The sequence below is a fragment of the Anolis carolinensis genome, chromosome 4, assembly GCF_035594765.1.
Source record: "Anolis carolinensis isolate JA03-04 chromosome 4, rAnoCar3.1.pri, whole genome shotgun sequence".
Lineage (NCBI taxonomy): Eukaryota > Metazoa > Chordata > Lepidosauria > Squamata > Dactyloidae > Anolis > Anolis carolinensis.
In genome coordinates, this window is record NC_085844.1 from 42,145,198 (window position 1) to 42,171,684 (window position 26,487).

The 26,487-nt window shown below is 36.3% G+C and overlaps 3 protein-coding genes across 19 annotated transcripts in view; 1 reads left to right on the top strand and 2 right to left on the bottom strand.

Moving 5' to 3' along the window:
* LOC103278515 (zinc finger MYM-type protein 5) overlaps positions 1-6,221 on the top strand; it is a 20,289-nt gene extending 14,068 nt beyond the window's left edge. For 2 of the 4 annotated variants that reach the window (XM_062980295.1, XM_062980301.1), the window contains one exon: positions 143-6,221. The gene's annotated coding sequence lies outside the window, so the exon portion shown is untranslated. The remainder of the gene's footprint in view (positions 1-142) is intronic. The other 2 variants (XM_062980296.1, XM_062980297.1) reach the window with 2 other exon arrangements.
* The window catches only part of mcmdc2 (minichromosome maintenance domain containing 2), an 18,196-nt gene extending 405 nt beyond the window's left edge, over positions 1-17,791 (bottom strand). The window contains exons 1-14 of one of the 11 annotated variants that reach the window (XM_062980306.1): positions 16,410-17,791; positions 14,414-14,548; positions 14,185-14,315; positions 14,029-14,088; positions 11,603-11,798; positions 10,852-10,974; positions 10,456-10,560; positions 9,460-9,588; positions 7,883-8,117; positions 6,762-6,967; positions 4,970-5,139; positions 4,312-4,488; positions 2,040-2,182; positions 693-802 (exon numbers count right to left, since the gene is read on the bottom strand). In XM_062980306.1, the coding sequence (XP_062836376.1) occupies positions 693-802; positions 2,040-2,182; positions 4,312-4,488; positions 4,970-5,139; positions 6,762-6,967; positions 7,883-8,117; positions 9,460-9,588; positions 10,456-10,560; positions 10,852-10,974; positions 11,603-11,798; positions 14,029-14,088; positions 14,185-14,315; positions 14,414-14,513 (1,885 nt within the window). In that variant the 5' untranslated portion in view covers positions 14,514-14,548; positions 16,410-17,791. Of the gene's footprint in view, positions 1-692; positions 803-2,039; positions 2,183-4,311; positions 4,489-4,969; positions 5,140-6,761; positions 6,968-7,882; positions 8,118-9,459; positions 9,589-10,455; positions 10,561-10,851; positions 10,975-11,602; positions 11,799-14,028; positions 14,089-14,184 lie in introns of all 11 variants that reach the window. The other 10 variants (XM_062980304.1, XM_062980305.1, XM_062980303.1 and 7 more) reach the window with 10 other exon arrangements.
* Positions 17,792-17,934: 143 nt separating this feature from the next.
* sgk3 (serum/glucocorticoid regulated kinase family member 3) overlaps positions 17,935-26,487 on the bottom strand; it is a 79,121-nt gene continuing 70,568 nt past the window's right edge. For all 4 annotated transcript variants that reach the window (XM_008108535.3, XM_003219602.4, XM_008108533.3 and 1 more), the window contains exons 15-18: positions 26,289-26,384; positions 23,883-24,038; positions 19,904-19,993; positions 17,935-18,941 (exon numbers count right to left, since the gene is read on the bottom strand). In XM_008108535.3, coding sequence (XP_008106742.1) covers positions 18,771-18,941; positions 19,904-19,993; positions 23,883-24,038; positions 26,289-26,384 — 513 coding nt within the window. In that variant the 3' untranslated portion in view covers positions 17,935-18,770. The remainder of the gene's footprint in view (positions 18,942-19,903; positions 19,994-23,882; positions 24,039-26,288; positions 26,385-26,487) is intronic.

The window sequence follows — 26,487 nt, forward strand, 5'->3', positions numbered from 1 at the left end:
CTCCCATGACCTGAACATAAGCTTTAGCGGTTGGAAGCTGTCTGTGCAGGTAGAGTAGGCTCTAATGATGATGCGATGGAAAATTTCTGTTGTCTTATAGTGGAAGACTATTTTATAAGATTTAAATACTTTCTCATTTCAGACTGCTGCCTTCCTTGCAAAATCCTTGGGCTGAACCATATAAAAATATTGCTAGTCCCAAGTCAATTAGAACAACTGATCTGATGGAAATTTGGTAAGGCAGCTCATATTCCATTGATTCAGTGTGTCTGCTCTAATTACAACTGAATTGGATTTATGTCTGACTTTAGATTTAGTATGCTTGAACTTAAAAGCCACTTTTATTAGTTTATATATATATATATATATATATATATCAAGGTAATTTGCAATCTTTTGTGCAAATTGAGAAACATTTATGCTAAATTACACAGTATGGATGTAGCAAGAATCAACTTTGAATCACAGTCTATAGGATAGTCATGGGCAAACTTCGGCCCTCCAGGTGTTTGGACTCCCACATTTCCTAACAACTGGTAAGCTGGCTGGGATTTCTGGGAGTTGAAGTTCAAAACACCTGGAGGGCCGAAGTTTGCCCATGTCTGAATAGGAGGTCATACTTGAACATTTCTGGGTGAAAGTGACCCTTTATTATGCTTTTTACACTTAATCCAAATGCTGTCAGATTTTACCCTGTTTTAAAGTAAGAGATGATTCGAATAATAGCACAGCAATCAAAACATCTTCTTCAAGTACTTTTGTTCTTAAACTCAGTTTAGCATGTGCTTCTGACAGTGAAATCCTAAAATAGAAGCAAGTACATTTAATAGTTAATTTTAAATCAGATTGGCAAACTTCAGCTGTCTAGTTTCCTTAGGAACTGAAAGTGCCTGTTGCTAAGGAATCTTAAGTGATCTTTACACAACATCGCCACCATGTTGACATGCATGAGAGAAATTTATACTATATAGTTAAGAAAATATTGTCCAATTACTTATGCAAAGGTCATACATGCCTTTGCACATAGTGTAGGGTAGCAGAGGTCAGAACTTCCTGTACTTTATTTCTAGCACACAAGGAAAATGTTTATAGAGAAACAACTGAAATCTTCTAACTTCTCAAAGATTAAAAAAGACTAATACGCTTCAGTTGACTCCATCTGCGTAATCATTAGATATATCTAATGAATGATCAGGAATCCACAAAATCATTGCAATTATATGCCAAACAGAATATATAAGTTACCATAATGCTCTTTATGGTTTTCTATAATAATAATAATAATAATAATAATAATAATAATAATAATAATAATTAATAATAATAATAATAATAACAACAACAACAACAACAACAACTTAATTTTTATACCCCGCCTCCATCTCCCCCAAAGGGGACTCAGGGCAGCTTACATAGGGACAAGCCCAGAGAAAACAATAATAATATAAAATGCATCATTAAACAAAAAACATACACAATTATAAAATTTAAACATTAACCTAAAAGATAAATAACAAACTTAATAAAACATGGATTAAAAACGACAAGGTTGTAAAAAATAGACTGGGTAAAGTGTACTGAGTAAAAGTTGTAAATATGAAATAACTGATAACGTGCTGCAAATTCGTGGGAGAGCGATTTGGGATGGGAGGAACCCTGAGTTTATGTCAAGTTAAACAGGAAAAAAAGGTACAACCGGTGGAAAAATGGTCACGGATCCATGATTGTTATGGGGATGGGCGATCTTTATCCAAAAGCCTGTGTGAAGAGCTCTTTCTGAAAGCTACCAGAGTGGGGGCTTGTCTAATTTCCCTGGGGAGCGTGTTCCAGAGCCGGGAGGCCACCACGGAGAAGGCCCTCTCTCTCGTCCCCACCAACCGCGCTTGTGACGGAGGCGGGAGAGAGAGGAGGGCCTCCCCTGACGAACGAAGAGATCGTGTAGGCTCATAGGGGGAAATGCGGGGAATAAACGAATGTGGGTACCCCCACCATTTGTCCATCAAAACCATGTGATACTTAACATGTAATTGAAATCTTACAAGATATTAAGTGCTGTAGCTGAGAGGTTTGATCCAATAATGGGAAATGCTCTGACTCTGCGACTTGCTAAATAGTAGCCATGAATCAAACTTTCTGCTTCTGGAGAGAGTTCCACATGCAAGTTCCTTGAAAAAGCAAGGAACTGAAACAACAGAATAAAATTAGAATATAGAACAAATACATGTATTTTAATTGTACAGTATTCTTGCTTAATTTTTTAGTATTGTTTCTTCTCTTTGCTTTAGATTAGACCTGCATCATTCCTTTCCCTTGTACTTTGTCAAACCGCTTTCCCTCTTCTCCACTTGCCTTATTTTACATTTAGTTTACTGAAAGGCAAGAATAGGTTTGTTTTTCACAAACCAATTATACAGAATAGTGACTGCACATTTTCATCCATATCAGTTACCAGAAAGAATTTGAAAACTAAAACTTTGAATACAAGCCATCCAATAATCCAAATGGACACCAGGTGGCATGCCTCAAATCAGCAAAACCCATCTAACCCAAAAAACTTGGCAATCCTCCTCCTAAGACCCAATGAGACTGTGGTGTGGGCCTGTGAAGTTGTCTACACCTGAACTACATTTAAGAAAACATTTATGGAAAGATGAATAATATGTCCAGTTATGTCGGAAATGCTTTTCCCATTACAGAGTAATTTTAAAATCTCAACAAATATTACGACATCTACATAATAATAATTTCAAAATGTGGTGTACTGTCTTTCAATCAAAAGATCTCCAAGATAGGCTACAATTGGTTGTAGTAGTTTGTTAGTAGTGAAGGAAGATAGACACTTTTGAACTGTGGTGTTGGAGGAAAATTCTGAGAGTGCCTTGGACCGCAAGAAGATCCAACCAGTCCACACTCCAGGAAAGAAAGCCTGACTGCTCACTGGAGGGAAGGATATTAGAGCCAAAGATGAAGTACTTTGGCCACATAAGGAGAAGACAGGAAAGCTTAGAGAAGAGAATGATGCAGGGGAAAATGGAAGGAGCTGGGGATGGCGATGGTCGACAGGAAGCTCTGGCGTGGGCTGGTCCATGAGGTCATGAAGAGTTGAAAGCGACTGAACGAATAAACAACAACAAGTTTGTACTTTGGTCTCCTTACTATGTGGTTCTTCCTGGGAGACAGACAGGAGTGTAGCCTCCCAATGATCATTGAGGCTATGGCTGATGTTATGGGCCACAACAGGTCTCACTTGTATAAATGGTTATGCTTTTATGTTAAGCCACTTTGAGTCCCCTTTGGGGGAGATAAAGCAGGGTATAAATATAATAACAATAATACCTCACAACCTCTGAGAACGCCTGCCATAGATGTGGGCGAAACATCAGGAGAGAATACTTCTGGAACATGGTCACACAGCCCGAAAGACATACAACAACCCTGTGATCCCGGCCATGAAAGCCTTCGACAACACAATAATATCTTTATCATCATCATCAAGGTACCTGGTAGTTGGAGGTAGTGTTTTCAATTGCTTAGAAGGTAGGTGCAAGTTCCTTACATTTGAAATTATAGGCTGCTGGACATATGGGGAACAATAATGTTAGCTTGGAGAAGAGAAGGTTGGGAGAGGACATGATAGCCATGGTTAAATATTTGAAAGGATGTCACATCGAGGAGGGGGCAAACTTGTTTTCTATGTCTCCAAAGTCTAAGACACAGAGCAACAGATTCAAAATATAGGAAAAGCAATTCCACCTAAATTGGTTAGAACCTCCTAATGGTAAATGCTGTTTGACACTGGAATATGCTGTCTCGGAGCGTGGTGAAGTCTCTTGATGGGGGTTAGACTGGATGGCCCCTGTAGTCTCTTTCAACTCTATGATTCTGTAAGCCAAGATTGTTGATTATGGTATATTCACAATATACCATAATTCACTGTACTTCTTCAGTCCCTGTTTATGGATACGTATTGAGACTTTGAAAAGTTTCCCTTAGCTACTCAGTTTTATATGTGTTTTCGATTATGCTTTATTTTTTCCACTCAGATTGTAAGTAAGAGATGTATTCCACATAATTTCAAAAGAAACGGATCTCATCCTTCTTTGGGACAGCAGAGACCCAAGTCTTCTTAACTGAATAAATTATAAAAGGAAAAAATGATACTTTACATCTTGTTCAGTCAAAATAAACTAGGTTCCATCTGAAACAGGAGTGAGATTAAAATAATAAAATATTCAGGAACATCACATCATACAACTGCTGGAACCATTATCAAACAGTTTTTATTTTGCTATAATTGCTAATGTTAATTACCTCCTCATAATCTTGTGTTGTAAACTGTTGCAGCATATTGTAATCTGCTTCTGGTTGAAGAGCTTTTTTAAAAATGAAATTTGTAATAGGAAGAACTGGATTGCAAAATGGTGCTTCATTGCAGTGTATCAAAAGTCCAAAAGCATCAACAAGGTTAGCTGAAATAAAGTTCAAGTCCTAATCAAAACAAAAACAAAAGTAATATTTTGGAATAGAATGTCGCCATATGATAACAATGAAAATGCCATTTGTTTTATAGTGAGAGATGTCTGAAAAATGTGGTAAATTTCCATTTTTTCCTTAGAGAAGCTCATCTTTTTAAAGTTTCATTTAGGATGTTATCTGATCAATTTAATAGGCACTTCAAGGAATAGGTTGCTTGTATTCACTTAGAACTTGGTCTTCCAGGTGAAAAATAAATTGCCTCAGATACGTACCACAATTGCCCAACCTCTTTCAGAAAATATCTACAGATCAATAATTTGCAGATATATGCAGATAAATATCTGCATCAAATTGTGCCTTTTTTGTAAGGCCGCTCTGAGTCCCCTACAGGGTGAGAAGGGCAGGATATAAATATGGTAAATAAATAAATAAAATAATTTCATTTGAAAAGGTATTAATATGGTACAATAATACATCAAAGTATAGTACTCACCATCTGACCAATTAGAAGAGTATCCCTTTGAATGTGCTTTTTGGATGAAGAAAAATCCACATCAATAAATGACCAAAAACTGGTATTAATTGGAAGAGTAACTTGCTGATCAGTTTCTTCACCATACTTTTTTCCAGAAATATATATGGTAGTTGTTCTGTTCTCTAGCACTTGAACCAATTGAGAACAAACACTTAGAATAATGTAAACTATGTAACGTACTTTTTCTTAGATAAAGTTCACATAATGTATTTTCAAATTGCCATGCTCCTGCAGTTTAAGGTTATCTGCTATTGTTTGATCCAAACATGACCTATCTATTTTTACAAATAACCTCACTGGCCTGAGGTTAGGGAAACTTTTAATTATACCTCTTGTAAGTATTAATTGTTTTACAGTATATGACATGTTTAAATTGGATTATTCTTTAATTAGTACATGATGTTTTAGTTGATTATGTATTTGTGTTTCACATGTATTGGTATTTTTAAATGTTGTATGCCGCTTTGAATCCCACCCATGGGAGAAATGTGTGATAGAAATGAATAAATAATAATAATATCTCCAGAAACCTCAGCTTAGGAAGATACTAGGTTAATCATTTCACTGACTTCCTTGGCAATCTCTAACCTATTCATTTTTTTCTTTTGAAATCTTAGTTTTATTAATACATAGTAGCACATGTAAATTAAGGAGTAACCCAAGAAGCAGACCAAAAAACTGGACAAATAATATCTTACACTGGTGCTCCTTAAGTTATCTGATGTTGGGGACTGGAAGAGGTTTCTCCCAATGTGTCAGAGATTTTCACGCATTGGATCCAGCTGTTTCTTTCCTGGAAACCTGTTGTGGATTTCCACTGGTCCAGTAAATCAACACTTTGAGTAGCACACTCTTACCACACTTATAGTCAATATATTAAATTTTTAAAGGAAAAAAAAATAAAATTTCTATTTAATGTTTACTTGTCCAGTCCAACTTACCCTCACTGCACAGATTGGTCTACATAATTAAATCAGATAACCTGCATGTTTTGTAGAAAATTATGATCTATTGTAATAACAAATACAATAAATGAATAAAAGGAAATGGTATTTTTTAAAATAGTATAAAATAGAAACCTCTCAATCCTTCTTTTTTATTTATTTGGACACATGTGCAACCATCACAGTTTGATTCCAATGAAATAACAATAAAGTATGCATGAATATACTTTTGCAGAATTGTACAAAATAAACTTTTGAAAATGTCATCTGACGTTTTCCAGTCATTGGTGTATGTAAGCACACATAAAGTGCTCAATGAGCATCATACAAAGTATAACCATACATTCAGACAAGATAAACTTGTACAGTCAGGATATCATTCGATACAGTCAGTGAAACATTGCACAGTAAATAAACATTAAAATGTAGGTTTCAAATCTGCTCAACCATGGAAATCTGCTGGGTAACCATGGGCTCATTTACTTTTATGATTTTTTTGTGGTCATCATAAATGCAGCAGGTTTTTTTTCTTAAGTTGCATGGAAAGTTTTTTTAATATGATAGAGTGTCCCTACTCCAGATCAGCTCTGAGGTATGTAGCCTATGCAGATGTGTCTTCCTGGTATTAGACATATTCAAGAAAAAATGCATTTGAATCATTTCAGAAACTTAATCAAGTTGTCCCTACTGTTTGGTTCATTCTTTCCCGAGTTTTAGCCTTTCTCAACTTGTAATGTAAAATACATTGAGAGTACACTGGGTTAAGGGACATTGATTTGAAAAAATATAAGACTTTGTTCACCTACCTGACTGCAACTGTTCGAGTTTATCCTTCTTATGAGAAGATAGTTCTCCAATGAAGCATATCCCACCTTTGGCCAGTAAAGCACTATTTGCCTGAATGCTAGCAGTTCCAGTTCCATGTTTATCTTTTGATATAGTAGGGAAAACATCACTAGATGAAACGTGTCTTATTCCCCGGGGCACAAGACAAATGCTATAATTCATAAGTCTAGTTGAGGGGGGAAATAGGAAACTCGATAAGAAATCTGCCGTATACTGGAAGAAAATAAGGGGTTGTCTACACCAGAAAAATCCATTCCTACCTCTATTCTGGTGCAGGAGCACACATTGCAAGAACATTGCAATTTTAACAGTTTTAAAGTATGTTTTTGGTTTTGGTCTGTTTTTAAGAAACCTACTTATTGCTCTACAGTTTTGAGGAAAAAAAACTTATTTTTCCACTATTTTCCTCTGAGTTGGAGTAGCATGTGGGGCAAGGGGTGGCAAGATTGGTAGGTGGTAAGTATCACATTTTTAAAATGTGTAGCTTATGTTTCTCATTGCTAAAAAGACAAAATAAAGTGTCTTTTTCCTTACTTGCTCTGAGGTAAAAACAAGTGCCCATCCATGAGGTCAAATGTGAGGGGGTCGGTGGGTCGTTGATCTTATGCCTGAGTGGCTCATTCTTACAAGTAACTTTGTAAGCAGGACTCTGCTGAGGAGTTGCATGGCAGGGAGGCCAGTGTTGATGTTTCAGTGGCCTTGAAAAGTAAAGGCCCTGATCTACCCACTCATCTTTGGTGGGAATACTGGACAGCTCCAGAGAAGAATACTCTAAATTGCAGTTGGATTATTTTCTTGGTGTAAACAATGCCAGGATCTGTTCTTAAATGTCTCATGCTTACACCCTTTTCAACTGAATAACAATTCTCATCATGGGATAAATAATTGCGTACAATGTTTACCACATTCAAATGAAACAAGGATTGAATAAATGCAATAGAAATTAATTTTACAATAACAACACATTTTTTGTACAATGCTTTTTTTGGGGGGGGGGGGGGAGAGAATAACACACAGCCACTTTCACCCTGTCACCAAAAGGAAAGAGTATCTATTTATTAAAGAAAGGAGACACAGTTACCTTTCTAATATTAGAGAATCATTTGTCATGACCAAAAGATCCACATAACCTGTTGCATCATCTCTGTCAGTTGTCTGCACTAGACTCAGCAGTATAGCCAGTTTGAGATGGTTGTAAATGCCTGCTGGAACAACTTGAGAAGCAAAAGTATTGGCTAGAACAGCTGTAAATTTCCAATATGAGTTTGAAGTCAAAGAAATGAGATACTTAAATTTTTCACTGATGCAACAAGGACCTGATTAAAACAAAAAACAAAAAACCAACATTTTTTTTACAAATTAATGGTGTATCCAGAGTTGCATGACAACTGGAGTATTCTGATTGTTTCATCCAGATGATTCTACCACCTTGGTTCCAAATGCTGTATTGTACTGATTGTAGATGAATTGGTTGAGAGACTCTTCCGGTTGCAGTATGCATGGGGTAGTGTGAGGAGACAAAACAACACTTATTCCAAGGTTAAGGTGCAGGAGAAGAGGCGGAGGAGGAAAAGGTTGCATTGAGCCCAGCCAGATTATGTTCGTTTGGACTGAAAAACTTGTTGCACCAAAGGGAAAACTCAGAGTCCGCAAGAGATATAAAGCTTCCAGCAATTTTGAAGCCATGGAATTTATTATGTTCCCTTTATTAATGCATAGGCAGATAGATGCAAAGCCTGCATACCTGCATGCCACTAGCATCCAGAACAAAATTTTGTCTGTTTTGCTTTAAATCACATACATACATATATACACATAGAAATATATATGATATACATGAAATTTTATTATATTGTGCACTGAAAAGCAGCTTCAATAAGTTATTAACCATGTAAATTATCAGTTGCCCAGGAATTAAACTGCAAGAAGATTTTTTAATTAATGACATAATGTGCAACATATAGTTTGTTTGTTGAGTTTTCACATAGGATTGCCAAAGCTATTTACAATGAAAACAAAGTAACTGCAAAAAATAAGAAAGAAAAATAATTAGCAAAGTCTATTACTATCAAAACAGATACAAGACATTATAAAGAAGACATAGTTCTGATAACCAGAATAACATAAAAGTCATTTGGTGTTAAAAATAATTTAACTGGTGTTAGATCACAAATAAATAGGTAGAGGGCACTCTCTGTCTGTGTTTTTCATCTGGAGGAAGAGAGAATTAAATAAATTGTGAGAGATTCTTGTATTTTGCATTCTATCTGAAGGAGCAAACATTGTTATATCAGAAATACATTCTGAACTGCATTGCTAAAGCTGTTGAATTAAAAGAGAAATAACATGAAACAGAATGATTAAAAATGATTTGGCCTAATTCCCCTTGGCCTCAGTTAGATTCACTGAATTGACGTGACCATATAAATCAACAGCTATGTAAGTGTAGTTGATTCGGTGTGTCTATTCTAGTTGGGACTAACAATTGTGTTCAGATCTTTAGATTTTCCGCAATGGATTTAATGAGTGAATATGGTGATTTCAACCATATCAAAAATATGTGCATGTGTGTTCAGTCATGTTCCACTTGTTGGTTGAATACCCTATAATTCAAAGATTCAAACCAAAACATCTATTCTCAGTTTTCTACCTTCTTACCTGTGATGGTAGGACAATCTACTCTGTTGGCTTCTAAGCAAAGTGCTACTTGTGAAGAGTTCTGCATACAGACTGGAATTCCTATAACTTTGTATTTGTTCCCTATTTTCATTTTATTGGCTAGTTCATCTGTAAGAAAATAAATCCCAGGTACACAGGCATTTAGTAGAGGGCAAAACAATCTTAATGGGGTCGACAGATATATCTGCTGCTTCCCAAACCCTGTCATTTTCCTCAGTCAGCTGAAAGAAGGGTGCAGTGTTTTTTTCTGATTTGTCTGCTTGTGGACATTTTTCCTTTCTTTCTTCCTTCTCCACCAACATCACTCTAACTTCCATTTCACTTGCTTCCTGCTTACAGTATCCTGGAAAGCCAGGAAGCTTGTTTAGTTCTGCTCAGTTGTACCCACTGTATGACCCACTTCTACGTTGCAAAAATCAAGTTTAAAAATGCGTGAAAAGAAAAGAAAGCAAAGGTGAAAGAAAATAAAGCTAGTTCACAGTAGCATCAAGCAATAGTTATGTGTATACGTGAAGGTTAATCAGTCCATAGTTTAGGCTCTTCTGTTTTGTTTTTCTTTTACTTTGTGCAATTGAATAATGGAAACTAGAGATGGTAGAAATCATGGGAGCAACAGCTAAATGAGGAAGGATGTTGCAGAATTGTCACAGAACAATTTGATCAGAGGAAGCTGAAAGGAGGAAGTTACATTGTGACAAAGGGAAATTATACTACAACTACAGTAGAAAAGGCACTGCTTATTTAATAGAATTCATGTCCTTGCTGGTAATTATTAACCATTCAAAATTATACACACATATATAAAAATGTACTTAAGTAAATTTAATTGCACATTTTGGTTCAGAGGCATGTATACTGTGGAAGCAAAATATTTATTCTGACCAATTGTTGTTGAACATTCTGTATTGATATCTGAAATGATGCCACATATCTCAGTTACATAATATGTATATTTTAAATTAAACATCTAATTACCTCTTAGAAAGACTGTGAAAGACTGAAATCTTTGTATTTTACTGGTGGAAAACCCTTGGAAAGCAGTAGTTGCTTTACTGTCAATCAGTTCAGCCACTTGTTTATCTTAAAAAACATAAAAATAATATATTTATATATAATGTATTTTTAATTGAATCAGAGACCATCCCAAACCATTTCTTTGTTCTGCTGCTCAATAGTTCTTACATCAGATTTCTTCAAAAAATGTGATCCTGTTGAAGGCCTAACACATATGGGAGATTTTTTTAAAGTTGCATGCACTCCCTCCTTTTTTTTCTCCTTGCCTACTTAACCTACAGTACTCCTCCCCATATTAAAATTTGTAACCATTAGAATGATATAATTTAGGATACTAGTAACAGTATATAATTTTACCTCCAAGTACTCGATATTTCATGTCTTCTCTCAGTGGTGAGGTACATAAACTACAAACAAAATCATTTCTTAATGTTGCAGATTCTGTAGCCCCAGGAGTATGCACTCTTATATACTGAAACCCTAGGAGAAATATATGAGTCAGATTTTCAAACTTTAATATGAGGTTAAACTTTGTCACTTTTTAATTCCATTTCATTGCCATCATTAAATACCAGAAAATAAACAAGACGATGCCATTCAATTAATTAAAATGCTGGAAAACATTGCAACTCATTTCTGAGTCACTCAGCAGACAGTTTTTGTCTTAATTGCAGGGGCCTCAGTTGGCTATAAAGTATGTTGCCTGCTCATACATGTTTACCCACACAGAGACAGTGTGTACATGGTTAAAAGGTGACATGGAAAATAATATTCAAAGTTTTGAACTATATGTTAGGATGCTATCTGTTGACCATTTAAAATTCCACAACTGAATGAATTAACAAGCAAGTGATTCATATGTAGGGAATTTATTGAAATATACATTATCATGAATAGACATAACCAATAGGTATATGTATAGGTTTGAATGCTAATTTGCTTTCAATGTCAATGCCAATCCGTTCTGGGAAATCACATTTATATTATCATTTCACAGATATATTCCCAACAGTCCATGTATCTCCATAAGATTCTGCATAAGTAATTTAGTACAGGAAAATAACAAGGTTACTGTATTACTGCTTTTGAAAGGATTCAGTTTGTGTACCTTCAGAAAGCTGACATGCGTCATCAGAACAAACAAATCTTGCTCCTTGTGTATACTTTGTCACAGTGGTCATTGCAACCACTATTCCCTCTAATATATAAAATCTTTGAGTAGTGTAGTCAAATGGAAATTTGCAAAGGCTGAGAACGTAACTAGGCAGGGAAGGCAAATGTGTTAATTTCAGCACTATATTTATCTAAGGAAAGAAAGAAAAGTTGATGTTGATTATAAACGAAGAGGCGCAAGAACTTTGTTATATAAAAAGGCATGTGGACATATCCTTCAGCTTTGGTCAGAAAGCTATAGCGATTAGGAAGCTCCTTTTCACATCATTCTATATCTCTGCTGTAGGGACTGTCCTGGCTACCATTAACTTACTGAGCCAGGTCTTAACCAACTGAGACTTTAGGGACTGCCTCACTCTATTTCACCTTCATTTCACCCTCAACAGGATAACTTTTGAGGCATCTCATGGCTTCAAAGTTTGCCTTAGTAGTTACAATAAGTGTTTTGAATTCTTCATATGGAATTCCATTGCAATAGACAGCAGGCAAGTCACTTTTAAGTCACCTTAAGCTACATCTTTTTATATGAGAGTCCCTAAAGTGAGTCCAAGGCAGAAATAGCATACAAAGGGATGTGGGTAGTGGATCTGGCAGCAACGGTGAGTTTAAATAAGTTCGTCTCAGAAATGTTGCTAGATTCTTCTCCCACCTTTTCCATTTTTTATGCTGAAAGAAATTCAAACAACTATACTTGCAAATCAGTTATTTATAGTTTTATTTGACATCTGTAGGACTACTCTTATTGGGACTGGAAGATGGATTAGGCCTTACTATTGGAGTTGTCACTGAGCTATATTATTTTGGGAAGCAGTTTATTATAAATGTGTGATATGTACATCAGACTGGGGGCCTTCTTTTTCTAGCAGGAATTTACTCCTACGTTGTATTTTTATTGTTGCTTTTAGTATTTAAGTTTTGTGCTAGCTCTTAACAATGTAATCTTTTAATGTTTTGAAACAAATTTAGTTGATTTGTTTTTATTGTAAAACATGGGATTCTACTTAGGAAAAAATGTGTAAATTTAGCCAAATAAATAACCTATGCCCGAAGACAATATTTTATCCTAACATTTTTTGTGGAAAGCATGGCTCTCATTCCTTACAGTCAGAATACACAATGCAGTCTTCATGCTTTCTTCATCCTCATTGCAAGTTATGGGTTGTCTATAAAAGGTTCAGTTGTGAATGCCATAAACATTTAATAATGCTTTTCAAAGTATTTTTGCTAGGTATCTGAAATACGTTATTGCTTTTTTTTTTTTTTACAATTTTGTTCAACAGGCTAGTATTAAGTACTCACATAGTTAAATCTAGCCAATAAGTTTATGATTCATATGAGTAGACTCAAACACTTATAATTCCCAACATATCCATGTTATAGTTAAATTTTAACCATTAGCTGCTGTATTCTCTTGGTTAAGATCTAACGTCTGAGTGGAAGTAGACATCTTATCTAAGACCTTCATCCTCAGCTACTACAGATCCTCTTTTGCATCCTGGAAGCACAAACCATAGGGGAAGGAATACTCTTGTTATACCAGCTGCATTGTTCTCCTTTCAGATCCCAGAAATGTGTAGATTGTCGGGAGTTTCTTTGAAGTAGCTTGCCTGGCTTTTGCAGTTGGTCCTGCATGGCAGATACTATATTGGACACCAAAGATTTGTCTCCTATCCACTGCCCAGATATAAAGGAGGAATGTTGATCCTTGGCTTAGCTCATTGTTGGACTTATCCACTCTACATTCCTTTGTTTAATAGGCATGATATGCTTCCTTTTTAATTTGAGGAAGAATTTGAAGTTGAGACAATTGGCTTCAAAACCCAAAGGGTTGTCACCTTCATGACAAACTGGGTAGGGCATTAATTGGTTCAAGGGTCAACTGATAGCATGATAGTGGTGTTCACTGAAAGCCAACATTGAACTGCTACCAATAATAATAATAATTTTATTTATTATGGGTTCTTTTCCCACATCAGAAAGTGTATCATTTCTTTTTTCCTTCTCTACCCATCTATGACATGTACCTCACTGCAAGGGCTGCAAGACAGTCATAAGAAATATAAAGCATTGTATTGGGTATTCCATACAGACTTATTATTTCCTTTGATGTTTTTGTTTTGGGGATGTGGACAGATACAATTCATGCCAGAGTTCTGGTCCAAAGTTCTGGTCCTACTATGTGTAGGAATTACTTTATTTTGCTTGTCTAATTTTTAGCTGTGCCATAGTTTATTACAATGGGGTTCTGTTCTAAGAAAAGATACTGCACCAAACTATGAAGAAAAGTGGGAGTAAGAAACTATGTTCTAAATACAACTGATTCTATTTTCAATCATAATATCTAAAACAATACAATCATACCTGATCCTCAGTCTGCAGTTGCTGTATTAGTGACAGTGTTTGAACAGCTGTAAAGCATACCTATAATTCAAAATCCAATTCACGTTGTAAGAAAACAATGGTTTAGAATAGTTCTAAAATGTTTGTTTTTCCCCCAAAGTATGTAAGGTTCCTTACTGACTTAAATATTCGTGTGGCTTTCACAGGTTCGTGCATAACATAGTTTCCAAGGACAGCATCCAATTCAACAATATCAGATGGATTTATCAGTATTAGGAAACGAAACACAGCACAACTCTGCTTTGAGTCTGTAAGACCAGACAATTGGAAGCATTAACATTAATCAAATATTTATTTAATCAGAATAGTTCTGATTTTTCAAAAACATTAAATTGATAACTATCACCATTGTATAGTTTGCAGTCATCCAGAAATTTTTGAAGACCACCACTCCTGTCAAGATAAACCAAGGCAGTTTCTTTCAGTTTCAGAAGATTTGGTCTCATTTTTCATGAGTGGTTTCTTAGATCCGATTTGTCTACTGGAGAAGAATCGGAGATGTTAAGTAAGGATCAGCAATAAAATACGTGTGCTACATGTTGTACATTCATCGAAAGTGAATAATTTAATACAAAACCGTAATTTCCTAAGTGTACCAGAAGAACTAAATGTCATGTTGAAAATATTCTACACAAATGTGGCACAAATAGGAGAAATCATTACACAACCTCCTCCACTAAACATTAATTTTCCTTTTGCATTCTGAAATATATTTAGGATTTAAAGGAATGACAGCATAAATTCAACAAATCAGAATTTACATACAAATGTAAGTCACTATCATAAATGTTCCTTAAGGCTTCTTCTACACTGCCATGTAAAATCCAGATTATCTGCTTTGAATCAAATTATATGGCAGTGTAGACTCACATAATCCAGTTCAAAACAGATAATGTGGATTATGATTCAATAATCCGGATTATATGGCAGTGTAGAAGGGGCCTAAAATCACAGTACAGTAAAGAACGTTAGCTCCTATTAAAAAAAACAAATTAGAAAGAAGTCTAACTAACGTATATAAGACAAATGTGGCCTAGTATATAAAGCATACTACTGAAAATGATTACATAACTACAATTATTATTCAAGGTGAATTTTTCAGAATAGACTTTCCCTTGTGTGGCCTTTATGAAGCATCACAAAAAGAACTGTATTTTCAGGCCAAGCCAAGGGACTTCTGTTAAAGAAGCATGAGGCGGTTTTCCTACCTCTACAATGTATACATCTCTGCGGTGCAAAGGGCTGAGTTTCCCACCTATTATGTATTCGTTTCAGCCAAGATATTTCCCTCAACCTTTCTCCTCAAAGTTCCCCCTGAGATTATGACTTCATTTGCAGTGAGATATTTTATTTTCATTGCAGACCACTGGCCTTATTTTCTTCTTGCAATATAAAAGGCAGCCAATTTGTCAGTCGAGTGACTGCCTCAAGAACACCCTCAGATGCCATTTTCATGTGGCTATTTCAAACCTGGCCGTGTGTGTACTATTATAAAGGTGAACCCACCAATAAGGTTGCTAATACTTTCTCCAGTTACTAATGTGGCTCTAACCTTCCACATTTCAGCCATGTATCAGAAACCAATGCAGTACAGTCCTCACAACAGTCCAATTTTTCAAACTCAGACGTGCGAATTGTGTGAAAGCAGCTAGGCCTCAAAATGGCACTGAGACAGACACGGCTCAGTCATAATAAGGTTTCCTCAGCTATTTAAAAAATTGAAACCACCTCAAAAGACTGTAAATTTAAATTGAGAAACAGTTAAAAGGAGCAATGGCTGTTTGCTGGAGCCTGCAGAGAAGCCATCTATACTAATACTTTTTTCCTATTCCTATTGCCAGCTAGATGTGTGCAGAACATGCTTCATTCAAAATGAGCTTCCTTAACTTACATTCAGCACCAAGTCTGACACGTCTATTTTTGCAATATCTTGTCTCTGTATCTCTTTCCTTCCAGTTCTATTACCCCATTATAAACCTATATCCAACACAAGTAGGAGGTGTTTAATCAAACAAAAGGATTATAAATTGGGTCATAATTTGGCTTGACATGCAGAGCTGCCTTTAAAAAATTATTCCCTGCCTTATTCTTCCCACAATGTACTTCTCGCTATTCCTTTGTGATAAAAATGAAGGTAGAGAAAACAGTGTGGTGGCCGAGAAGAAAGGGAGCTGATGTGGTGTCAGCATTAGAGATAGGAGACTGTTTGATAAATAACATTTCAAACATTCCTTCCTCTATTTCCCCTTCTTCAAAATGACTTCCATGTTGCTTTTTGTTATCATGGTGAATGTTGGAAGAAATATAGAGAGCAGCAGCGTTTAAATGACATGGCATGGTACCTCATGAGCCCATGTATAATGAAACGTTCCCAGGATGAATTTTTTAGGCCCGTTTTTATCAAAATGGCACTCCAAGGAGAGAGGTTGATCATGTTCCTCTCTGTAATGATGTCAGATTACCATTAGCAACAACAGCAAACAGTGGCTCATACTGAGATGTTGTGTGTTTTGGGCTGTATGACCATGTTCGAGAAGCATTCTCTCCTGACATTTTGCCCACATCTATGGCAGGCATCCTCGGAGGTGAGGTATATCTGACTTCACAACCTCTGAAGATGCTGGCCATAGGTGTGGGCGAAACCTCAGGAGAGAATGCTTCTGGAACATGGCCATACAGCCCAGAAAACACAACAACCCTGTGATTCTGTATTTTGTAATAACGAATATATCTAGTCAAGGGTATTTTATATTTTGAACTGTATGATAGTAATTATTTTTAACATGAATGCTTTTATTGTGATGTTTTTAACTGTATTTTATATGTAGTCTAATGGTCTGCTGACTGAAAGGCACTGCAGACTAATTCAGCCATAGCAGAGCACTTGATGAACCAACCTGGACACAGCATATTATTTGAGAACACAGAAATGCTGGATCACTCTAACAACCACCATGTCAGACTACACAGAGAAGCCATTGAAATCCACAAGCATGTGGACAATTTCAACAGAAAGGAGGAAACTATGAAAATGAACCAAATCTGGCTCCCAGTATTTTTTAAAAAACGCTAAAATCAGGACAGGAAATAAAGAACACCACTCATAAAACAGGGGAATTCCAGACAGGAAACAATCAGAGCCAGCTAACACCTCCCAACAAAGAAGTCCCCTAGGCAGGAAGCAGCCAGGCTTTGAAGCTGCAAGTCTATTCAACTATAATCAAGCTGGCCAATTGCAACATTCATACTTGCCTCCAACAGACAAAAGTTCTTTCTCCCACCCTGGACATTCCACAGATATCTACACCTCACTTGCCTAGTTTCCAATAGACCTCACAATCTCTGAGGATGCTACCATAGATGTGGGTGAAACATCAGGAGAGAATGCTTCTGGAATATGGCCATTCAGCCTGGAAAACTCACAGCAACCCACCAGTGATTCCAGCCACGAAAGCCTTCAACAACACATAACAAAAGCTGTTTGTTGTTGTAATTTGTTGTTTGATAGGGAAGGATATTTGAATTTTTCCAGCCAGAGAACACTATTATGCTTCAACAAATTACAAATATTAGAAATTCGATAGGCTTTTCCTGGGTAAGGAATACTCAGAGGTGATTTTGCAAGTTCCTTTCTCTGAAATATATCCTACAGCATCTTGTATTCTTCAATCTTATAGATTGTTTTTGTTGCTTCTTCTTTACACTTCAAATCTTGGCCAATGAGGAAACAAGACACCACAGACTATTTCAAATGAGAAATTCCAATTTTGCTCAATTTTTTGGAGAATTCTTTATTTTACAACTGATTGTGGCAGCATTTCGTTGCTAATTAAGAACTAAATGAAATGAAAGTCTCAGAGACACATGGATTTTTAATACAATCACATTGTAATATATTAGTTTTCAAAATACATGAAGGAAGCTTCCCTTCTACAAATGCAGTAAAGTTTTTAGTCATTTATTTCTTTGGGAAAATAACACTTCAACTTCTTCTACAAGAAGAGGAAAAATTGAAGTCAGTGTGAGACATGTTCTTGTTGTCAATAAATATTTAAGGCGGATTGTTCCACATACACAGAGAGTGCATTTTTAGGCTTTACAGCTGGAATGAATCAAATTTCTGAAGTAAATTACTGTACTTCTGGACCCACTATGAATAAAGGTGGCATCATTTGATTTCAACGTGAAAAATATTGTAAAAATCTTTGCTTCTTATTCAAGCTAGGAAGTGAAAGGGAAGTATTGCCAATAAATCAACTTGGCTGAAAGACTGTACTGGGTAAGCTTATCTTTGCTTAAATAGTAATATACCAAAATTATTGCATAGTAGCAGTTCGAGCACAAAGTCAACATAGCTAGTTACAAAGGCTTTTAAATGTGCTAAAGCAAGCTGTTATTCAAAACAGCCAAATCCGGATATGCTAATGTAAACTGGAGGGAAACAGTCAGTATCCTTATTTTAAAAGAGTCTCAAGGCTAAGAACAGCTAACTAAAGGTATTTGATTTAAAAAATAGTTTTGTTCAGCAGGTGTAACAGTCTTAAGTAGCCAAAATGCCCAGACTCCTCATATTACAGCAGAAAATGTTGTTCGGCATATCAAATGAGGCACTAGTTGTACATAATTAGAAAAGGTTCACAATCAAAATGTTTCAGTCCGTCTAAAGAGATGACTTCTGATGCATTCCTCATCTTTGGAATTTTTTAGTGAAATAAGTCCTCAGAAGGTGGAGCGTAAGAAAATCCAATGAATGCATCATCTGCTTCGAGTACACTGGCGTTTACAATATTATAGTCAGAGGAAATGCAGACGGAATAAGGTACCATCTCTTCTGTAAAAGCTGTATCAAAGTTCCTGATGTCATCTGGACCAGACTGAAAGATAAAAGCAATACAAAAATGGCAAAGAAGAGTATATTTCTCACATTTCCGTTCAAAAAGAGGAAAATAATCTAATTAGCAAAATAATTTAGTGTATGTAGACAAGATGTTAACAAATCACAAAATTCAGGATAGATTCTGCTCCATTAAGAAATGTTCAAGTTCTGATTGATTCAGAGCTTGCTTGATTTGGCTGAGCTGCAAAGCTGAATTTCAACTGTAAAAACTAAATTGTTATGCTTACCATGAATGACATTGGAAATTGACAACTGCCCATAACTTCTGTTCTGTTGGTTGCAAGTCAATACAATTTACAGGCATGGTAAACTCTTGATTTTCAGTCAAACAGATTCAGGGTTTGTTGTGCTATCCTGCTTTTTGTTTTGATTTTTTAAAAACAACAACAACTTTTAAAAAACTTTGTAAAGCCCACAGTATATTACTTCAACAGACCCACAAAAATTGGCATTGAACTTAAAACTTTAGTAAAATCAGAAACTAGAGCAACAAATAAAACAAACCTCAAAACAAAACAACCGAAGCTCTCTTCTCCCTCCCAAACTGCTTTCCCATACCCTCCTTTAGATGGAGTAGTCCATGGTTGGAACTTACCAACTTTTTTAGACTCTTTGTTCAGGTGTTTGGTCTCTGAGTAAACTAACAAATGTCTGGGAATATTTAAATCTGGATTCAGTCTGCTTCACAGTTTCATATCAATTATGGGAAAATCAATCTTCCCTTGTCGCTATTTAGCCATTGTGATTACTATAGGATTTAAAGCTTTATATGAACCCCCCCAGTTCTTTTTAAAAATCATTCCTCTGTTTAAAATAATTTGATATGAGGGTATGAGGTATTTTATCCATCTTCTTAAATCTAAAAGCAGTTATTATCAGTCTTTTCAGTAGCTTCTTGGATGGATTACCTACTAAGATCGTATAAGCCATTGCACCTACCACATTAGGGTTAAATGGTGGTGGGATCTTTTTTTGCAGAAGGTCAGTCCAGTTGAGAGATTCAAAAAAGGGATGACTTTGAATTTCAAGCTGAAATAAAAGATAAAGTCCACTTTATTCAAGTTATGCCACATGGTACATATACTTGTCTAACATATATCAAACAGCTCTTTACTGTTGGCACTAGTGATATATGTGACTCTTTCCCCAGCACAGTGCTACCCAGATGTTTTGGAGTACTACTCCCACTTTCTTCAAGGTGTCTGTGATTCACGCAAAACGACACCTGTGCAAGAAGATTTTTCTGAATCTGCTAAAGCTATTATGTACATATTTTGGTGGTAGTCCCTCTTCTAGCAACACAAATCCCATATAGTCCCTCAGTTCCCTGGATATCAAAGCAGTAGCCAAGAAGCTCTAGAGAGCAGGAAACATAAAGAAGAGGAAAAGCAGATATTGTGTGAGTTCACAGATGTCCACTCAAAGGACTGTGGTTACAGGCCAGCAAAAAAAGCAGGTGACTAGGAAACTACTCACCATAAGAGGAGGGAGTATTATGTGAGACAGAAAAAGAGCATAGGTCTTCAAAATGCAGATAAAAGGATCTAAAGCAGGCATGGGCAAACTTCAGCCCTCCAGGTGTTTTGGACTTCATCTCCCACAATTGAAGTTGAAGTCCAAAACACCTGGAAGACAGAAATTTGCCCATGCCTGGTCTAAAGGATGCACTGCATAGCTGCACATAACAAATTTGTGTGAGTTTTCCCATCGAATTATGGCTACAGGCAAAAATCCCATCCATCCCTGACCAGCACGTGAATGGTGGGAGTTATGATCCAAAATAGTCAGAGGCTACTGCACTAGGGAATGTTTCCCCTGAAAAGTTCATACTAATTGTTTAACTGCCTACCATTTCATCAATCTTCAGATACTCTTTGAGTACTTTTGTGCAAAAGGGATAAACCATAGTTTTAACAAGATAATGTTGGCAAGGTTACAGAGTCAGCCATTAGGTAAGGTGTAACAATCAGGCAACAAATTCTTAGCCATTTTCCGATTGGTTGCACCTTGTTTTGTTAATTTTTTGTTATAACCACAGGGTTTACCCCACTCCACATCTTCCATGATTTTGTAGCACCTTACCAACTACCTCATGTTTACAAAACTTGCTCAGCACACTTTTGCCCAGTTCGTTTTTATGATTCTACTGTCGTATTTTAATATGCCTTTTTAACTAATGTTTTTGCTATCTTTATGTTAATGTTTATTCTCATTCATGCGTGTTTTTTGTTAATTGCTATATTTTATGTTTCTTATTGTATTTGCCTGGGCTGTAGCCCCATGTAAGCCGCCCCGAATCCCTTCGGGGAGATGGAGGCGGAGTATAAGAATAAAGATTATTATTATTATTTATTTACTTTTATATTATTATACTTTCACTGTAAAGAATAGGCAGAGGTGCTTACGGGATTTTCTGTCTGCCATGGCAAAATTACATGGCTGACTTTAAGTACTGTACACCTTAAATGGATGGGTGCAGGATCACTATCTGTTACCCTTCTATCATCAATGAAATACAGGGAGCAACCCTTGACCATTTCTGTTCTTACTCCTAATAGTATTCTAAAAAAACCAAGGTTGCAAGACTTCTTTCAATTATCTGTGTGTTCTTTCTATGGAGTTGTCAGTGCTGGCTAATAAGCATGTTGCTGATCTTTGTATAAGCATATAACAGTAATATTAAACAAACTGGATGAGTCAGAACGCAGCCATCTGTTCTGTATGTGTTTGTAATACAGGAAAAGTTATATCGTCAGTGTACATCTCCCTTTCATGCTTTCTCTGGCCAATAATCCCAAAGAACAAAAGGTGAGGAAAAGGAAAGGACAAAATGCGTTGGGGAAGTTACTGTTTTAAAATAATCAGCTTAGTATCTTTTTTTGTTTCATCCCTGCAATAATATGGTTTTTTTAACTACCGAGGCAGAGAAGCTTAGAAAGGAAGAAAAGCAATGCTCAGCCAGCAATACTAGGAGATTAAATGACTCAATGCTTTTTAAAGGAGTTTAAGTCCTTCAACAGGATGACTATTTAACTCTTATGTACGAGGACAGAACTTTTTCGTTTACATTTTTTTTGCAGAATCCACACAGAACTAGCCCTAAAATACTGTCTCCTGAAAAAAAAAAAGAGAAACCATTTAGTGCTGTTTTCTACCAAATCATGATGCCACAAATCACAAGTGATGGGGTGTAGTCATCATTGTGTTGTCCGATTTAAGCAAATCAAAATTTCTTCTGTGGATGGGAATTTTGAAATTCTCACTAAGGTCAAGAAATATCTGAACAAGACAAGAAATGTATAACTTATCCTAAGTTGCAATACACTGTAATTCTCACTGGGACCAAAAAGCATCTCTCTGCTCACATGATGGGCTTTTAAAATCTTAATACATGAGGATTAATACTTGAAACATTCAGGATCTGAGGAATTTACAACTACTATGTGATTAAATCACATCATCACTGATCTGACTATACAGAGGCAGATAGAACATTTTCAGTTCCTCCAAATTATCTTTACTGCAGAATTCACATAGAATATGACCCACAGACTGTCATCTCAAGAGCTGTAAACAATGTCTTAGATTTTCAACTACTTGTTGTGCACAATTTTAAAATGGGGAAAATAGTCAAAATTCAAAGATTTTGGGGGTGAGGAGAAATGGGGGACTGGCAGCTACACAGTTTGCTATCCAAAACCAGCACTCCACTTTAAAATGATATTTCTCATACTAGCATATTCTTGATTCTGCACTCAGAAACACTCTTGTAAAAAAAATGTTACTTTTACCCCCAGAAATATATTGGAATTCTTCTTTGAGTCAGAAAGGGCCCCACTTTAAAATGGATCAATGGAAGTTTTTTTTTTAATTGCCAGAATGAAGTTTATTGGCTAAGGTGTGAATCAGAACACCCCAGTTCAAGTTTTCCTTCTACAGGTATTCTTAGGTAAGCTGCGCTCTCTGCTTCAGTTTACCCTATACAATATGGGTATAATATTTACCTTGCACTATTAAATATATATGTGAAATTCATAACTTGAGGACTGCCTGAATATAGATTTAATTGCCTTCCATAATCATCTCCTTCTAATAAACCGCTTTAAAACGTCTATGTAAAACTTTCTAATTAGAAAAAAAACACTGCATACTGTTGAAAACCATAACCTATGCTTAAGTGCCATTAATGCATATTGGATCAGTGATAACAAATCTTCATTATACATTCAGCTGTAGCAGAGCCGGCCCTAAGTATTTTTCAAGTGTAGGCGAACAGAATTTTGGCGCCCCCCCCCCCAAAAAAAAACCCAATCACTGAAAAATAAATGTTGGATAAGTGAAAATGTTGGATAATAAGGAGGGATTAAGGAAAAGCCTATTAAACATCAAATTACATTAAGATTTTACAAATTAAGCACCAAAACATCATGTTTTACAACAAATCAACAGAAAAAGCAGTCTCGACTGCGCCCCCATATGTTTTGCGCCTGAAGTGACTGCTCAATTCGCCTCATTGTTGGACCGACTCTGAGCTATAGATGGAACATGTTCACTGATAAATCTATTGATTTACTTTTTGATGCAAAAATATTTTCCCCATACCACTAAACCTGAAATTCCATCCATAAATAAAGCTTTGTGTAATTTAGGTACACCTTTAACTGAAAAAAAAAACCTGCCACTAAAACTGACAGTATTAGGAAGTGTATTTTTCCTGCTAGACAGAAGTTCAACACCTAACCTCAGTCTCAATGTTTCATATCAAGCAGTTTACACATACTTTTAAGGTTTAACACAGCAACCAATAATTTGAAAGTGAAGACAATATTTAGAATTCTTATTTAGTGTTGTTATAGTCCTAAACATAACAATGGTCTTCTATTTATTTACTTAGATTGACTTCATATACTATACATACAAAATCTTCTTTAGCTCCAAGTCTGTTTTGCCTGTCTTTCTCCAGAAGTTCTTCCAGAATAGACCAAGCGGTGAGACTGATACCTGGCCTTAAATGTAGGGGTTTGTGAAGAATGTTTTCATACATTTCAGCAACATCACGGCAGTAAAATGGAGGCTAGAAAGAAGATGAGAGGAACACAGATAGGAAACAATGTTGGGGTAAAAGCATAAGGTTCAGTGCCAAACTGTCCTTATACACATGTTAGCAGGAGGTGCACCCTAAATACCTTCTCCAGAAGGTTGGAAATTCTTGGGAGCAAATCTTGAGCACCAGAGAGAGCTGGGTATCATATGGTTACTGCAAGTATCTAACTGGACTTGGGGCATAATTTGGGATGATCACTTGCGTTAGCAAATCTGGGCAATGACAGCCAAGTTGGCCACAGAGCTCACTAGGGAGACAATACCCAAGAACATCCAGTTATCTGTGTAGTAAGTTTTTGATATGAGGCTCAAGAGAAACTGAAATCCTCTTTTCTTGGGCTTTTTGAAATTAATACTTTAAAATATCTTCTCAACGCCTCCTTTATGACTGGCATCAATACAAAGTGATACATATTAAATATTTTTATTAATGGTCTTCTCTGTCTTACAGTTTCATATTTGCTAACCACTCCAAGACCTAGCAGTCAACTAAACTAAAAATATAACAAAAATAAAATAAAATAAAATCTGGACAGATCATTATGTAGCCAAAGCACAAGCTGATACCCAAGGCACACATCGGGTTGCATCTGGATTTCAAGGAAAAAACCTCAGAGTGAATGGAAATGAAAACAATCAGAGTTGTTCAAAATCTCTAGCCTTCATGATCACGACAGGAGAGCAGTTTTGTTCCATTTGGCAATATTTGCTGTTTATATTTTTCTGCCATATTTTCACTCACATTCTTCTTATCAGTTGTTACTACAACTTAAAATGCTTTTTCACTATCTGTTTGAAAGCACTGCTTAACTAACATCCTCGTGTTACCTTTTCTAAGGTAAAGAAAGCATTTTGAAAAAGTGAAAGAAAGGTGAGCATCCTCCCAAATGCTGAAAAACATATACATTTCTGAACTATAAATGTCTAAAACTGACATATTTTCCTGAAGTATGAAGGAGAAATAGAACGGCAAATGAGAATGTGTTCCTAATATCTCTGTCAATGATACTGTCAATTTTTTTTTCTAGCTCGTTCCATTCTGTTTAGCAATGCATAGCCAAATTACTGCCGCAGTTGACAGTTTCATTTGTGCTGGATGACATAATCTGTTTCCACTAGGAAGTCAGGAAATTAACAAAAGAATACCAAGAACAATAAAAGACCTGTTGAAAATAAAGCAACCAGTACATAACTATGAACAATAAATGTTCTGTTCTTACATCTTGTGATCAGGAACGGTCCTGGTCAGGCCCATAGCCAGGATTTTGATTCAGAGGGGGCTGGGATTTTGGTTCGGGGGAGGGGCTGAATCTGAGTGAGAGGGGGTCTTACCCTAGCAAACCTTTTGTATCGTTATCCCAGTACCTCCATGCATATGGGATATTTTGAGCATGGCGATCAGATCATGATATGAATAAACATAACAGTTTAAATAATAAATGTAAGGCCTTCTCGCGAACCACCCTGAGAATTTCGGGGGGGGGGGGGGCTGAAGCCACTCAAGCCCCCCCCCCCCCCCCCCCCGGCTACATGCCTGGTCCTGATACAGTGGAGGAAGGACTTTTACGTCCATAGGTTCTGCATCCATGGCTCAAATATATATATTTTTAAAAAATCAAAAAAGCAAACCTTGATTATCATGCATGCTGATATTATGCTGTAGCCTTCCACCATTTCATAGATTTGCAGGCTCTCTCTGGCCCTTGTTTGAGTTGTCTGCCATTTTATATAAGGAATGCCATTTTATATAATAGTACTTGAGCATCCATAGATTTTAGTATCCACAGTGGGTTCTGGAACCAAACACCAGCATTTACCAATAAACTACTCTACTGTAAATAATATTGCTGTTGTCTTGGGCTGCTTCCAGTTTATGGTGACTCTACGACAAACCTTTCACAAGAAGGTTTGTTCAGAATGGATTTGATTTTGCCTTCCTCTGAAGCTAAGAGAATGTGACTTGCCAAAGGTCACCCAGTGGATTTCTACGGCTGAGTATGAATTTTAATCTTGGTCTCCAGAGTCATAGTTCGATGCTCAAGCCACTACACCACACTGGCTCTCATGTGAACAAGATTAGTGCTGACAAATCCAGGCAAGTCCTGCACTTCATGTCAGCCATGGAAGAACACAAGTAAACCATGTATCCTAGCAACCAACATTCAAAATAATTCAGATGTATTAGTTAAGGCATGAGATGTGAAAATCACTAAATACTTACCAAACCATATAACATTTCATATAGAACAGCTCCAAGGCACCACCAATCTACTGTGTTATCATAGGGCTGTTTTCTGATCACCTCAGGGGCAAGGTACTGTAGGAGGACATATAGTACTTATTTGTCTGAGTATATATTGTCTGGCAAATTTCAATAGACACATTAGAAGTTTAGAAGTTATCTTATAATGTTGGGCATT